This window comes from Staurois parvus, unplaced genomic scaffold (genome assembly GCF_062004578.1).
Source record: "Staurois parvus isolate SC_StPar_1 unplaced genomic scaffold, SC_StPar_1.0 ptg000068l, whole genome shotgun sequence".
NCBI classification, from domain to species: Eukaryota; Metazoa; Chordata; class Amphibia; order Anura; family Ranidae; genus Staurois; species Staurois parvus.
The window spans coordinates 11164718-11181928 of record NW_028317864.1 but is presented as its reverse complement, the minus strand read 5'-3'; the positions used below and the strand labels follow the sequence as shown (position 1 = coordinate 11181928).

General features: G+C 42.5%; 1 protein-coding gene across 1 annotated transcript in view; it reads right to left on the bottom strand.

The window, feature by feature from the left end:
* The window catches only part of MECP2 (methyl-CpG binding protein 2), a 57969-nt gene that overhangs the window by 11996 nt on the left and 28762 nt on the right, over positions 1 to 17211 (bottom strand). The window contains exon 2 of the mRNA XM_089669164.1: positions 2651 to 2989. Coding sequence (XP_089525290.1) covers positions 2651 to 2989 — 339 coding nt within the window. The remainder of the gene's footprint in view (positions 1 to 2650; positions 2990 to 17211) is intronic.

Below are 17211 nucleotides of genomic sequence, written 5' to 3'. Positions count from 1 at the left end.
TGAGGGACTGAGCTCTGAAATAACTCCTTGGGTAGAGTGCTGCACTTTTCCGCTCGACATTCAGCATGGGGTAACACAGTCCTGCCACAGTCCTATCACAAATGACACAGGATTCATTTTAGGTTACTCTTTGCTGCCCATCTACTGTTACCTAGTCACCTCTGGCCATCTGAAAAAAGACTCCTGCTACCAGCAACTAGTTTGTACGTCTTCAAGACCTAGAGTTGTACCTTGAGCTTTGTTGTACCTGCCTTACAGCATATGTCAGATCCCAGACACACAAGGAACAGTCCTACTGTAATATGTTCTTCCAGACCAAAGTCCATTAGCAGCTCTGGGCTGCCTGCAGTGCACCCATTTGAGTGCATGACACTGAGAGCCTGCAATGCTGCCATCTTCTAGAGTCTTCCTTCGCTCTGTCATGAATGACCTGATTGCTAACTTCTCCTTCAGAATCGTTTGATCTGCCTGTGGTCTAATGGGTCTCTGAAGCTTCATCCAGAGGCTCTGATGGTTAAAGTGTTTGAAAAGGCTAACTAACTATTCCCAAACCATTCCCTAATCCCTCCTCCTTCCTATCCTGCATACCCAGTAAAAAAAAAAAAAAAAAAGTCTGTACTCACCTTTTTTATTCCAATCCGGTCACATGATTTAGCAGTTCTGGCTTCCCTGTGTAAGGGAGCTCTCAACAACAGTTGTGAACTCCCGGAGCTGACATCACCCCTTGGCCCATCTGTTGCCGCCGCTCCCGGCAGCAGCAGCTCAGTGACACAGGGAAATCGGAGCTGCTGGATCACATGACCTGATGGGGCAGAAAGGGCTATCACCCAGTTCCTGCGGCTGAATGGTTTCAGGGATTATAAACTAAGTCCCCAAACCAAAAGATATCTTTATTCTGTTCCAAAAATTCTGCATGCAATCTACCAGGTCTGTCATAGCCGCACTCAATCAGGGAACCTTTCTGGCCCCTGTGGACATCAAGGATGCATGCTTGCATGTCCCCATTTGTCTAGTAGATCAGCACTTCCTTCACTTTGCTGTGAGGCCCCAGAACTTCCAGTTTGTAGCCCTGCCATTCGACTTATCCTGTGGACCCAGTTTCTGGCCCCTGTACTAGCATTACTAATCCCCCAGGATGATCCTATTGTGTGATATCTGGAGAACCTGTGTTGAGTGAACAGTCAGCACAGGTGCTGGCTGATGACAAGGCATGGTCAACTCAGACTTTGCAAAGGTTTGGCTGAATCCTGAACCTTTAGAAGCCAGCACTGAGGCCAACTAATAAGAGTATCTCAGTCTTATCCTAGAAACAGCTCGAGCCAGAGTTTTCTCTCCCAAAAGGCTCCCAGACTTTGTCCAGGGGTCACCCAACTCTTCCCTTCTGCATGTGAGGCCTGGGGCTGATAGCAGTCTCATACAAGGCAACTCAAGTTTCCCAGAACACTGCAACTCAACATCCTGTCATCTTGGTTAGCTCAGTCTCTGTACAAACTGACAAACACTGTGTTGTCCCGTGACTCAGGAATCCAGTTCTGGGGTTGGCAAAATCCTTCCCTCTGATCTCTTGGAAAATTCTCACAATGGATGCCAGCCAGACAGGCTGAAGACGAGTCCTAGACACCTTGTCAGTGCAGGGGACTTGGACACTGGAGGAATCTCATCTCCAGAATAATATTCTGGAGCTCTAAGTGAACTGGTTGCCCCTATAGGCACTGGACATTATGATTGAATGGTCATCAGATCAGGATCCAGTCAGACAAGGCCAAAGCTGTAGTATACATCCCATCAGGGAGGAACCAGAAGTATTCCAGTAGCGAGAGAAGTAGAAATGATTCTGTCATGGGCAGAACTTCCCGTATTGGGCTTGTCCACCTTTTACATCCTAGACATGGACAACAGAAGGCACACTTCCTCAGCCAGCAACACCTGAATCATGGGGAGTTCCTAAACCTGGAGGCATTTCAGGGCTTGTGTCGCAACTGGGGGACGGAAGAAGTGGACCTTTTATTGTCCAGGTTATACAAACTGGGCAGCTTTGTCTCTAAATACAGAGATCCTCTATCTATAGCAGATGCTTTGCTGGCTCCGTGGGATCAGAACAGCCTGATCTCTATGCCTTTCTCATCTGCTCTACAGGGTCGAGATAGAGGACATTCTGGTGATTCTCCAAGTTTTTCATAAGAACTGGTGGATGTGGTTTTTCAACCTAATCAGACTCCTGGAAGGTGCACCATGGGCTCTTCCAAATCATTAGGACCTTCAATCCTAAGGACAGTTTTACCATCCCACTTCACAGTCACAGGCTTTAACAACATAACTATTGAAGTCCAAGTCTTGAAGGACAGGATATTTAAAAAATGGTGGATCCCACAATGTTAAAAGCCAGAACGTCTATTTATTGCAAGGTCTACCATCATACATCATAAGGTATACTTGGTGCGAGAAAGGATTTCACCCCAGAAAATACTCTGTGGGACAAATCCTCACCTTTTTGCAACAAAGTCTAGATCAAGAGTTGGCCACCAGAGTACCACCAGTCTTGAAGAAAAATAAATGTGGCACTGACCTCCTTTCTCACCCCTTCCCCCCTGTGGTATTATCTACTGCAAAATGACAGGCCTACTTTCATTATCATCAATTAATCACTTACTTGATCAAATAAACATCATATTTTCCAGCCGAGCGCCCTGACTTCCTCTGCTTCAGCTTTCTCGTCCAGCCTTCAGGAAGAGTAGGATCATCATACATAGGTCCTCTATCTCTAATCACAGACCGTCTTTGCTTAGGGAGGGCAGAAGCTTCAGGGACAGCAGGTTCAGCAGCCTCTGTGCTTTCAGGTACTTCAGCTTTCCGTGCTTCAGTGGGTTTTCCTGACTGCTGTGTTGATGGATGGGCTCCTTCAGATAGCTCTCCATCGCTGTTTTTATCCTTTTTAACTCTCCTGAGTTTTGGTGGTTTGTTTTTCTGATCTAAATCTTCTTTTTCTTCCCTTGGGTGTAAAAATAAAAAAAGAGAAGACGATAGGATTATTACCAATTTCTTTTACAAAATGTATACAATCACACAAAGTATCTCTGTCACATATGAAGTCAAATTCCAATGCTGTGGAACACATGAAAACAAAGAAATCTCAGGATTTGGAGCTCTTATTTAAAGCTGGCCCTGAGGACCTACACACATAAAATCGTGTACTCTCAAATCTGCTAATAAAGCTCAATCGTGTATACATTATACACTGAACAAGTTGTGCCAATAATGTCTCCGACCCAGGAACCATTTTACATTTGCTATAGACTTGCCCAAGCATTCAAGGTTATTGGAAACAAATTTCTTCATGATGAAAGAAGATCTCAGATGACCTTTAACCCAAAAAATCTACTATTAGGCACTTTTGAGAACCTTGAGTCACAAGTATAGTCAAGCTTTTTTATTTTACATGCCTAAAATGATATTAAATTAATAGAGGGTGGTTATCCAAGATCCATAGGATCTAAATAAGATAGATGACTAACCTATAACTGTTGTTACACAGCATCGCCTCTTACTGAATCCATTTATTGAATACTACATTATTCTTAATGTTTTGTTAATGTAAAAGACTACAGCTTCTCTTCTTCCTTAACCACCTCCCGTCCTGCCGTTGTATATAAACAGCCGGACGGTGGCAGTGCAGGGTCGGGTGGCCTCCGGCAACAGTGGAACACTGATCGTCGGACGGGACCCCTGTACGAGGTCCCGATCATGTGATCACTGATTGGCCAATCAGTGATCACATGCAGATAGTAAGCAAGATGTCACTTGTGACATCATTGCTCACTACGTGTGAAATCTGTGAATGATCACAGAGGTCACATGGTACAAGGCTATCCACAACAGCCTTGTACCATGTGACAAGCTGTGACCAATCACAGCTCACTCAGTAGTTCTCAATGGCTGCAAGAATGCAGCTAGAGAGAAGGAGAAATGATTGCTTTTACATCCTTTATGGGTGTAAAAGCAATCATAGTAAAAAAAAAAAAAATCATCACCCCCACAAGTAGTACAGTGTCACCATGGTGACACTGTACTGCTAGGTTGACAGTATGTAAAAAAAATAAATACAAAATATAAAAAAAAAATTAAAAAAATGTTTAAAAATTATGATTTTTGGTTATAAACTAATTTGGGTATTTTTTTTTTAACTAAAAATATAACAGAATACATTTTGGCCAAGATTTATGATGAAATATTATTTATTTGCAAAATTTTAAAAGAAAAACAACTTTCTTTCAAAATTTTTGGACTTTTTCATTTACATAGCAAAAAAAAAAAAAAATCCCAGCGGTGAATAAATACCACCAAAATAAAGCTTTAACGGTCTCAAAAAAAATGCTAAAAAATTCATATGAGTACAGTGTTGCATGACCGCACAATTGTCATTCAAAGTGTGATAGCGCTGAAAGCTGAAAATTGGCCTGGACAGGAAGGGGGTAAAAATGTCCGGACAGGAAGTGGTTAAAGGATACGTTTACCTTTTTAAACGTTACATGTTCAACCCGTATTTAGGGTGTAACATGTTCAAGCTCCTGCCACCTTTCCTCACCAATCCCCCCGTATGTGTGACAGCGGGTGGGGGATCTTCTCCCTGTATCCGCTGTGACAATTCAAAAACTGTGTGGCTGTACGGGGCTCCGCTCACATGGCTGCATCATTCATTCAGTTTCCTGTGAATGAATGAACTACAAGTACTACCAGCCACTGCGACAGACAGCTTGTAGTTCTACATCAACTGCAAGGTCACTGACATGCACCCTTATAATTTGTTCACAAATTCTGCAGCTTTCAAACTGACAGCTCATATGGCCGTATAGGCAGAAAGCTGCAGGGCTTGTCTGCATAAACCTGACATTGCACCACTGATCACGGGTTCAATGCTCTCCAGGCTCCTGCAGGAAAAAATTAAAAATACACGTTTTTCTGCAAAAATATGTGCATTTATTATTTTTTTTCTAAAAAGGTGAACTTATTCTTTTAAACACACTTGTATTATTTCTCCAATATATCGAGTCTGCAATGTTAGTCACTTTCTCCTAATGACAAAATCTGAAGAGAAAATTATGTGGATGCACAGGGACACCTTGATCTCACATTCTTTGAAATAAATACAAACGTTATAAATACATTTTGTATTATGTTTGACATTCTGTTATTTACAATGTAATCACTAAAATGTTTCATCTTAGCCTATTAAGGACCTAGGGCATGCATTACAGCCAGACCTGCTTTCAGTTTGACAACTAGGGTGTCATAACTGCTATGAGCAGCTATTTCAGGTCTGATAGGCAGAAACAGCTGTTCTTTGTCAGTGTTTGTAAAAATGTAAGCAAACACTAAGGGCCTCTTCACACTGCTGTGTTGCTGGAACACGTGTTCCATGCATTAGTGCAATACTGTGCCACTTATTCTGAATGACACCCCATCCTACCTTGCTGATAGAGGTGCATTGGTGCATTAGGCACTCCATTCAAATGACTGGGCTGCCCTAATGCAACACTCATTACCACATGTGCGTCACGCACTGCAATGGTGTAAATGGTCCCAAATACAATGTATACATTTGCAGCTGATAAAGTAAAATACAGCAAATTGAAGATTGTTTTTTTTTTTTTTTTTTTTTTACACAGTTGTTGCAATAAGTCTCCTATAACCTTCGGAAAGACTATTTTCCATTGAATAAACTCTAATAAATGCATTTCTTGTGTTCTCCTTAGCATCTTTACTAGCATTTCTAATGTTCATATATCATTTTTTTGTTTCCTTTCATTAGTTTGTAGGAATTTTTTCAGTGTAAATTTATGCCAACACAAATTTAAAGTGTTACTAAATCCACAACCATAAAATCAATCTGTATATACAGTAAAGCATGCTTGTTCTACTTACTGTAGAACCTAAGGGGTTAATCCTCTGCATTGTGTAAAAAGGATGTTTGATCCTGACTTCTCAGATCCTCCCCTTTTTCTACTGTCCCCAATCCATCTGCTGATGGAACAGAGCCTTGGGGGCAAGCTACACATGCTCAGATTGGTGTGCATTGCTAGAGAGTTTTTATTTTCTTGGTAGAGTGCATGTGCTCAGCACAGGGAAAATCAGCGCTGTCAGGGGTCCTGTCAGAGAGTCAGGGTTCCTGCAGCCTCATAGGACAATCAGGGGAAAATGAAAACTCTTCCTATGAGGTTTAACCAGTGCTCTGCTGGACACTGATAGAAGTCACAAGGCTGCTCTAACTGCTGATGAGAAAAAGTATTTAGCAGTTTATATTTACTAAAATAATTGCATTTCCATGTCGTGTGTACTGTGGGAGACCAGCTATAGTGAATGCAGGGTCCGGGGAGAGCGGATATAGTGAATGCAGGGTCCGGGGAGAGCGGATATAGTGAATGCAGGGTCCGGGGAGAGCGGATATAGTGAATGCAGGGTCCGGGGAGACCAGCTATAGTGAATGCAGGGTCCGGGGAGACCAGCTATAGTGAATGCAGGGTCCGGGGAGACCAGCTATAGTGAATGCAGGGTCCGGGGAGAGCGGATATAGTGAATGCAGGGTCCGGGGAGAGCGGATATAGTGAATGCAGGGACCGGGGAGAGCGGATATAGTGAATGCAGGGTCCGGGGAGACCGGATATAGTGAATGCAGGGTCCGGGGAGACCGGATATAGTGAATGCAGGGTCCGGGGAGACCGGATATAGTGAATGCAGGGTCCGGGGAGACCGGATATAGTGAATGCAGGGTCCGGGGAGACCGGATATAGTGAATGCAGGGTCCGGGGAGACCGGATATAGTGAATGCAGGGTCCGGGGAGACCGGATATAGTGAATGCAGGGTCCTGGGAGACCAGATATAGTGAATGCAGGGTCCGGGGAGACCAGATATAGTGAATGCCGGGTTTAGTAACACTTTAAGGCTCTTTTACACCAGCAACATTAAACACAAGGCTGCTGGTGTGCACTGGAAGGATACACTGCCAATTCCAGGACATCACACTGTTCACTAATTTTTCTCTTTTAGAAATGTATATAAATGTCACATTTCTACAAGTTCTGAAGAGTTTGAAGTTGGGATCTTTCCCCAGCCTGGACCAGCTGAGTGACGTGAGCTGACAGCGGGCTTCAGCTGAAAATTGGTCACAGGAGTGCACAATGAACTGCACAGAAGTACAGCCAAAAGAGCTTCGGCTGTACTTCTCCTTTAAGCAACATACAAATTAAAGCTAACACTTAACACCAACACAAAAAGTTAAGACATAACATTCTATCCATGAAGGTAAAAAACCTGGGTGCAGCAGCCCCCCAAACTTACCTGAACCCCAGTGCAATCCAGCGATGTGCACAAGAGCAGCGGCTCTCCGGGGTCTCTTCGTCCTTATTGGCTGAGACAGTAGCATAAGCCATTGGCTCCTGCTACTGTCCATCACAGCCAGTGTGCCAATAAGGAGAGAGCAGGGAAGGGGCCAAGCCACGCTCTGTCTGGATGGACAGAGCAGCAGCTCAGGAGCAAGCCTGCTCAGGTGCCCCCATAGCAAGCACTTAAATGATGGCATGTGCAGCAATACCCAATATGTCTGTTGTTGATGTTTTCATAAGCAGGTGCACCTGCTTTTTATGTTTGTTAGTAGGTTTATGTATTTTAAGCAATAAAGTTATTGATGGCTTAATAGCTAATTGGCTCTGGAGCTCAACTAGTTGGTCATGTCAGGTAATGTGCAGCTACATCAGAATCTTTAGTAACAGTGAATTACGATGTTGATGTCATCAGTCTCTCCGAGGCAGAACCGCTATACGTCATATATGCCAGCTTCAGGTCGCAGGAGCACCATGGAACCTGCTTTATCTGTCAGTTAAGTTTTAGGAAATCTGGAAGTCCCAATTATAGTTCATTATTTTTCTCTTAAAATGAATGTATAGTGGTTTTGTGCATATCTGCGCAGATATTTTCAGGTAAATAGGTTATCGTATTTATGAATCCTTTTGTGATCAGAGGTAAATATTACCTTGCTGCCCAGGCCAAATTTAGCATTACTATCATGTGTTTTTTAACTTAAATCGACTGGTTACCAATTTTCTCTGCTGCTTACAGTGGTCTTACCTGCCTGGCTCACAGGTCCTGTATTGAAGGTTTGATTGAAAGTTTGGATTACCTTCAGCAGCCAGGGATCAGTAAAGGAGCAGCATTTCAAGAACACAGTCTGCTAGAGAGGTAAGTGTAGATGGACGTCTTTTAGAGTATTTTGCTTCTTTTTATATTTTTTTGTTTTATTTTGTGGTGATAAGGTCACTTTGATAATAACTCTATGACTTATCTCCATATCTAAATATTATACATATATTTAAGGGTATGTAAGTTATTTTTGGCACACACAAAAAAAAAAACCTGATCTGTTTTATGATATTACAGAGCAACAGAACACGAACACACACACCTTCATGTGAACATTATTTCAATAACAAAGGCGAGTGTCATCTATGAAAGCCAGGATGGAGCCATAATCAATTGTGACCCTTGAGCCCATTTCCAAGCGCACGGAATTTTGTGTGTGCCAATGATCATTTCAGAGATGACATAGGGACATGACTGGTTACTGATCGGCAGTACAGACCCCAACTGTCATTGACAGGTGGAAATGAGAGCCAACAGACATGCAAAATATTAATGTATCGTAGGCATGGAACATTGCGCCAGAGAACAAGAATATACAAATTGCAGCCTGGAGGAGGCCGATGTGGTGGTTGTTTTAATTTAAAAAAAAAAAAAAAAACAACACAAAAAAACCCCCATTTTACAAACATGTCCATACTTACCTGCTCTGTTTAATGGTTTTGCACAGAGCAGCCCCAATCCTCCTCTTCTTGGGTTCCCCCCCCCCCCCCCCCCCGCTGGTGTTCCTGGCTCCTCCTCTTCAGCAAGTGCCCCCAGAGCAAGTTGCTTGCTCTGGGGGCACTTATGTATGCTCCCAAGCCGGCCCTGTATGTCCCGAAGAAATACAGAGTGTGGCTCAGCCCCACTCCCTCTTCACTGGCTGTGATTGACAACAGCAAGAGCCAATGGCTCTTGCTGCTCTGTCTCAGTCAACAAGGTGAGGAAGACTCAGGAAAGCCAGGCACTCGTGCACAGCAGTGGATCGTAATCAGGCTTAGTTAAGTAAAAAGAGAGATGTAAACGAGCGCACCTATAAAGAATAAATAGCAGCTGAACATAAGGTAACCAAACCCCCTAAAAACCAAATATATCATAAAAATGCAGCGCTATGAGTAGATGAGGAACTGATACATATACAATAAATAGAGGAATTAGTCCATGTAGCAGTTGATAATAATAAATATAAAGTGACTTCAAGTGCTCTCCTTTAATTCGTATTCAGGCGTTGTGCGGAATGGTGCAGAAGAAATGCACACTCACCAGAACGCACAGATAAATGAGCACTGGCAATTCCCCCCAGACGACGTGCGTGCGCACGAAACGCGTAGGAGGAGCCAAGAACGCCGTGACGTCACGCCGTCGGAGCATCGTGGAGCTCCGGCGGCCATCTTTCAATCTGGACGGTTAGTCCATAATCTGCTTTTATATACAGCTGTATATCATCGAGTAGCTTACTATACGAATAAATTCTTTTATCACCTACTACACTATGGGTATGTCCTTGTCTTGACTCCCCTGGGGAGCATCAATTTTTCAGCAACTCATCCATTCACTGGACAAGGGCGTGTTGTAAGGAGAAGTCCGCAAGCCACCTTTTGAGGGAACAGGCAGGAGCACCCAGGAGTCCTGGAGGGAGGTTATCGCATCACAGACCTTTTCCTAGCGATCCAGAGGGGAATATATGTTATACAAACGCTCATTTATCTGTGCGTTCTGGTGAGTGTGCATTTCTTCTGCACCGTTCCGCACAACGCCTGAATACGAATTAAAGGAGAGCACTTGAAGTCACTTTATATTTATTATTATCAACTGCTACATGGACTAATTCCTCTATTTATTGTATATGTATCAGTTCCTCATCTACTCATAGCGCTGCATTTTTATGATATATAGGCTTAGTTAAGTATTGGAAGGGCTGAGGGGGGAGCTGCACATTGAAGGTTTTTTTACATTCATGCATTGAATTCATGAAAGTAAAAAACATTCAGCCTTTAGAACCACGTTAATATTTTAGTTTATGCTTTTAAATCAGTAGGTGGAGCATTATCCTCATTTCACACAAATACCTATTTCAGTTTTTAGCTTCATGTCAGTTTACAGAGCTCAGAGCTCAGTCCACTTCCTTAGAACAGGTTCATATCTTTGCATGTGCGGATGATGCATTTTGTGAAGCATTTTCCAGTGCATTTTGCTTTTCTTCATGTGCGTTTTTGATGTGTTTTTTTTTGGGTTTTGTGTTGATATTGCTAGAGGGTTGTGTCTGTTGCAATGCAGGAAAATGCATTAAAATATGCATGAATATGTTTTTGATGCAATTCAGTAGAAATGGAGCCAAAAATGCACTGTGCTGCATTTAAAAAAAAAAATGCACCTCTCGGAAAAAAATGCATTGCAGGAAATGGCATGTATGTGAACAGGACCCATAGGAAATAAGGTTAAATAGATTGTAGTGTATTTCTGAAGATCCTCAAATGTACTTAAATAAAAAGCAAGACGTGAACCAGCCTTAATCAGAAAAACTGCAGCACAAAGCAGCATCTGCTTTGCTGCCTCTTCAGCTGATCAATAATGCTCTGGGAATCCTTTGTTATCTGCTAAATGTCTAATACACGCCTATCAGCCATAAAATTATGATGACCCACCTAATATTGAGTGGGTCCAGCTTTTGCCACAAAAACAGCCCTGACCTGCCACAGCATGGATGCCACTAGACCTCTGAAGGTATTCTGTGGTATGTGGCACCAAGCCATCAGTAGCAAATCTTGTAAGCTGCAAGGTGGAGCCTCCATGGATCGGACTTGTTTTTCCAGCACATGCCAGAGAGTCTCAATGGATTGAGATCTGGAGGATTTGGAGGCCAAGTCTACACCTCAAACGCATTGTGTTCCTCAAACCATTCTTGAATAATATTTGCAGTGTGGCAGGGCACATTATCCTGCTGAAAGAGGACACTGCTATCAGGCAGTTTCCGTGATAAGGTAAACAGCAGCAATGTTTACAGGTAGGTGGTACCTGTCAAGTAACATCCACATTAATGGCAGGATCCAAGGTTTCCCAGCAGAACACTGCCCAAAGCAACACACTGACTTTCCTTCTTCCCATACTGCATCCTGGTGCCATCTCTTCCCCAAGGTGTACACACACCCAGCCATCGACATAATGTAAGAGAAAACAGGTTTCCTGAGACCAGGCCACCATCTTCCATTGCTCCATGGTCCAGTTCTGATGTTCAACGTGTCCATTTATAGGAGCGTTTGGCAGTAGACATGGATCAGCATGGGCACCCTGGCCAGTCTATGGCTACGCAGCCTCATACACAACAAACTGTATTGCCCATTTTTCTGATTTCAAAGCATTAACTTCGTGGACAACATGTTTACTTGCTGCCTAATACATCCCACTGACTTTTAGATGTCTAAAAAAAAAAAACCTCTAAAATATACCATTATAATTTTCCTTTATTCCTTTAAATTGAATATATTTTCTGTTAAGATTTAAGGAAAATTTCTGCCTAAGAGCAGACTCCGCAGTTACCTTTATTACCCAGAAAGCTTGTATGTGTCTCTTTCTGATTTAGTTTCATTTTGTTAATGGGGCCTGACTTTAATCCGTGAACAGCCACCTACATTATACAATCCAAATCAGCTTTTAATCATGTGGTGGTTCTGATGGCAAATTTCTTTCTTGATTATCTTTCAGAATCTCTTGTCACTTTGCCCATTCAGGGTCCTGAATGGACAAAGTTACAGTCTGAAAGATTCAGATATTTAAAGCAAAATATTGGCACAGCAAACAGACTCTGTAACTTAATCAGTTTTCTCTGTCTTACAATACTAATGTCATAGCCTGACACAGACTATATTGCCAAAAGTATTGGGGCGCCGGCCTTTACACGCACATTTTAATGGCATCCCAGTCGTAGTCCATAGGGTTCAATATTGAGTTGGCCCCGCCCTTTGCAGCTATAACAGCTTCAACTCTTCTGGGAAGGCCGTCCACAAGGTTTAGGAGGGTGTCTATGGGAAGGTTGGACCATTCTTCCAGAAGCACATTTGTCAGGTCAGGCACTGATGTCGGGGGAGGTGGCCTGGCTCGTAGTCTCTGCTCTAATTCATCCCAAAGGTGTTCTATGGGGTTGAGGTCAGGAGGTTGAGGTCAGACAAGTTCCTCCACCCCAAACTGGCTCCTCCATGTCTTTATGGACCTTGCTTTGTGCACTGGTGCACAGTCATGTTGGAACAGGAAGGGGCCATCCCCAAACTCTTCCCACAAAGTTGGAAGCATGAAATTGTGCAAAATGTCTTTGTATGCTGACACCTTAAGAGTTCCCTTCACTGGAACTAGGGGGACAAGTCAACCCCTGAAAAACAACCCCGCACCATAATCCCCCTCCACCAAACTTTACACTTGGCACAATGCAGTCAGGCAAGTACTGTTCTCCTGGCAACCGCCAAACCCAGACATGTCCATCAGATTGCCAGACAAAGAAGCGTGATTGGTCACTCCAGAGAACACATCTCCACGGCTCTAGAGTCCAGTGGCGGCGTGCTTTACACCACAGCATCCGACGCTTTGCATTGTACTTGGTGACGTAAGGCTTGGATGCAGCTGCTCGGCCATGGAAACCCATTCCATGAAGCTCTCTACGCACTGTTGTTGGGCTCATCTGAAGGCCACACCAAGTTTGGAGGTCTTTAGCTATTGACTCTGCAGACAGTTGACGACTTCTGCACACTGTGCGCTTCAGCATGCGCTGACCCCGCTCTGTCATGTTACGTGGCCTACCACTTGGTGGCTGAGTTGCTGTTGTTCCCAGTTGCTTCCACTTTGTTATAATCCCGCTAACAGTTGAACGTGGAATATTTAGTAGAAAGGATGTCACGGAAGGACTTGTTGCACAGGTGACAACCTATCACGGGACCACGCTTGGAGTCACTGAGCTCCTGAGAGCGACCCATTCTTTCACCAATGTTTGTAGAAGCAGTCTGCATGCCTAGGGGCTTGATTGTATACACCTGTGGCCATGGAGGGGATTGGAACACCTGAATCCGTACAGCTGTATTTATACTGAGATTAAATTACACACAGATGGACTCTATTTACTAATTAGGTAATTTCTGAATTCAAGCGGTTCCATTAAATTTTAGTTAGGGGTGTCAGAGTAAAGGGAGCTGAATACAAATACACGCCACACTTTTAGTATATTTGTTAAAAAAAATTTTGAAAACCATTTATCGTTTTCCTTCCACTTCACAATTATGTGCCACTTTGTGTTGGTCTATCACATAAAATCCCAATTAAAAAAAACTAACATTTTTGGTTGTAACATGACAAAATTTGGAAAATTTCAAGGGGTATGAATACTTTATCAAGGCACTGTATATAACTCAACTTTTTGAGTCGGTTCTGTATCACAGTGAAATAAGGGTCCATAGTAACAAAATAAAAACGAGAGCCAGGGCAAAACTGGGTTCAGGTGTTAAAGCATTTATGGGCAACAAAGCCATTACCAAGTAACAATAAAAAAAAAAAATACTGATAAATATACATACACATACACACAGGGGTCAATTTACTAAAACTGGAAAATGCAAAATCTGGTAAAGCTCTGCATAGAAACCAATCAACTTCCAGGTTTTATTGTCATAGATTAAAGTAAACCCACAACAGTACAATCAGTCTGTATATGCAGTAAAGCATGCTTGTTATATTCACTGTGGAACCTAAGGGGTTAATCCTCTGCATTGTGTAAGAAGGCTGTTTGATCCTTTCTCCTCTGCCCCTCCTCTTCTTGAAATGACCTCCTGATACAGACTGAATCCGTAGTCACATGCACATGCTCAGTGTGGTGTGTATTGCTAGAAAGGTTTTTTTTTTTTCTTGGGAGAGTGCATATGATCAGCACAGGGGCAATCAGCACTGTCCATCCAGACAGAGGGTCAGAGGTTTCACATCCTCCTAGAGCAAAAATTCATCCTACAAGCTTTAACCAATACTCTGCTGAAGTCACAAGACTGCTCTAACTGCTGATGAGAAAAGGTATTCAGCAGTTTATGTTTACTAAACCAATTGAACTTCCATGTTGTGTGTACTGTGAGAGACCAGATATAGTGAATGCAGGGTCCTGGGTTTAATAACACGTTAATTCAGTGTTTCTCAACTCCAGTCCTCATGGACCCCCAACAGGTCATGTTTTCAGGATTTCCCTCAGATGAAACAGCTGTGGTAATTACTAAGGCAGTGAAACTGATCAAATCACCTGTGCAAAATAATGGAAATCCTGAAAACATGACCTGTTGGGGGTCCATGAGGACTGGAGTTGAGAAACACTGCGTTAATTGAACTAGCTGAAGTTAGAAGCGGATTGGATACCATGCACAGCTGCACTAGATTTTGCACTCTCCAGTTTTAGTAAAACAACCCCTGTGTACGTACATATATTTATTATGAGTGTATATCTTGTTTCTCACCTCTGACATTCCAAACCAATGGTCCAAATATAGCATAACGAGAAAGCTGAAGTGAGGACCTCGGGTAGATAATCATCTGCAATGACACTGGGAGAATTTCTTGCTTTTGTAAAGCTCTACTGTATATGAAAAAGTGGGGATACTTAAAGGAGCACAGGTATAAAGCAGTCAATGTGACTTTAACCAAATATTTGCTGGCGGTGAAACACAAACCTAGAAGATTGACCTGCAGTGAATGTCAGATTTACTGATTATTCATATGCATTTAGTGTCTTATCAATGTGATACAATTATAACTGATGTATAGGAATGTTAAAAGAAAAAACTCCATCCTGTTCCACTTAAATTCTAATTAATCCAGAAAGCATAACAAAACTGCAGAGTTAGATGCCACTTACAGTTTAGGAGGAAAAGAAAAAAAAATCAAAATCATATAGCAAGAGGAAGCTGTCTGTGACAAGTACAGCCAAGGGCCCAAAACAAGTTTGTTTAATTTTTGCATGCAGACATGGAAAAGGTGAATAAAGCTGCAATTCACAAATAATGTAACACAGCTCTGACTCTTGATAACTTTTCTGCAACCCTGCATACACAGCGAGTCCTGAATTGTCTGTGCTACACAAACGAGAAGTAGAAATGGTACTAGTATACCGATACATATCACTTATAACGTTTGTGAATTATAAACTGACAATTCTACTTCAAAATATGTATCTGCTGCTTTTCCATTGAGCCTCCTACACAGAATCAATAATATTCATGCTGCCCAAAGCACAGACGTTTATTTACATTCTCAAATTTGCACAAGAAAGAAAACAGAGGCCGGGTGGAATGTTTGGCTACTATATGCAAAACAGAAACCTTTCATATTTCTACTAAAGGCCTGTAGTTCAATAGTCGTGCAGAATGCAATTTATATTTTGGAGATTTACTCTTCAAAATCAAGACGTTTTATTTTTAAAAAATGTTAATGTTATTAACCTTGAATAATCGTACACACTGTCCATTTTTGTGTTTTTATATTATATTACATCAAATGAAAACCAACAGGATCTATGATTCACCTTGCAGCAATCTCTGCACCAAGCACTCAGATTTGTTTTATAACAACTGTGCTAGATGCTCTTATGTGACTTTTACACATCATTAAGGGCCGATTCACACGACAGAAACAGTCCAGATGCATTTCTGTATGCACGTTTTTGACGCGTTCTGGTGCATTTATTATGCGTTCCAGTAATTTTATCCTCTATCTCTTTTTCTTCAATTTAAATAGGGATACATGCGTTCCAGTGTGTTTTACCATGTTCCAGTACAGTTCTGTGCAGGAAAAATGCAACCTGTTCTACTTTTTTTTTCTGCATCTGGAATGTACTGGAGCTGCAAGCACTGATGTGAACTATGGCATTGACAACCTCAATCTACTTTCTGTGCATTTTGGATTAAAAAAAAGAGCACACTAAAATGCATGTAGTGTGAACTGGCCCTTAACTGCTTCCTGTACGCCATATAACAGATATACTGCTACAGGGCGGCACGGGTGTGCAAAATAACGTATATATACGTGATTTTGCATTTCCAGGTAGGGCACGCGAGCCGCATGCATGCCCTTCTCGCGTTGCTATTCACGGCCTTGGCTGTCAATCACCAGGTCCCGGCTGGTGATTACTCGCCGGCACCCGGTGATCGAGGAGCATTACCGATGGAGGGAGAGAAGTGTATGTTCTCTCCTGCACACTGTTTTGCATGGCTCTGTATAGCACAGCCATGCAAAGCAGTGTGCTTACAGTTGAAAGCACACACACAACTTACAATAAAACAGCACACAGTTAACCCTTTGATCGCCAGATGTTAACCCCTTCCTGCCTAGTGCCATTAGTAAAATGTCAGTGCTTTTTATTAGCACTGATCACTGTATTGGTGTCACTGGGGATGTCAGTGACACCAAGTCAGTTCCCCCCAGTGTCAGTACGCCCGCCGCAGTCCCGTTATAAGTCACTGATCGCTGCCATTACTAGTATTATAAAAAAAAAATAAAAAATTCCAGTATATATACACCATTTGTAGACGCTATAACTTTCACGTAAACCAATTATTAACACGTATTGGGATTTTTTTTTTTTTTTTAGCAAAGACATGTCGCAGAATACATTTTGGCCTAAATTTAAGACAAAATTTGATTTTTTTTTTATTTTTTACTGGGCATGTTTAATAGCAAAAAGCCAAAAATATATATTTTTTTTTCTCATAATTGTCAGTCTTTTTTTTGTAGTGCAAAAAATAAAAACGTACAGGCGATCAAACACCACTGAAAGAAAGCTCTATTCATGGGTAAAATAGGACGTAAATGTCAAAAGCGGAAGTCTTCCTTCCCCCCTCTCCCTGCCCGTAGCCTTCTGGGACACGTGACAGGTCCCAGAAGACTACGGGGCCATTCACAAAGCGCAGCGGTTCTCACGCATGCGCAGTGGGCACCCAGCTGTGGAGCCGCAAGCTGTCACAGCTGGGTGCCCACACTGAAGGTGCCGGCACAGGGGAGAGAAGATGGCCGGTGAAACCAGCGGTGGGGAG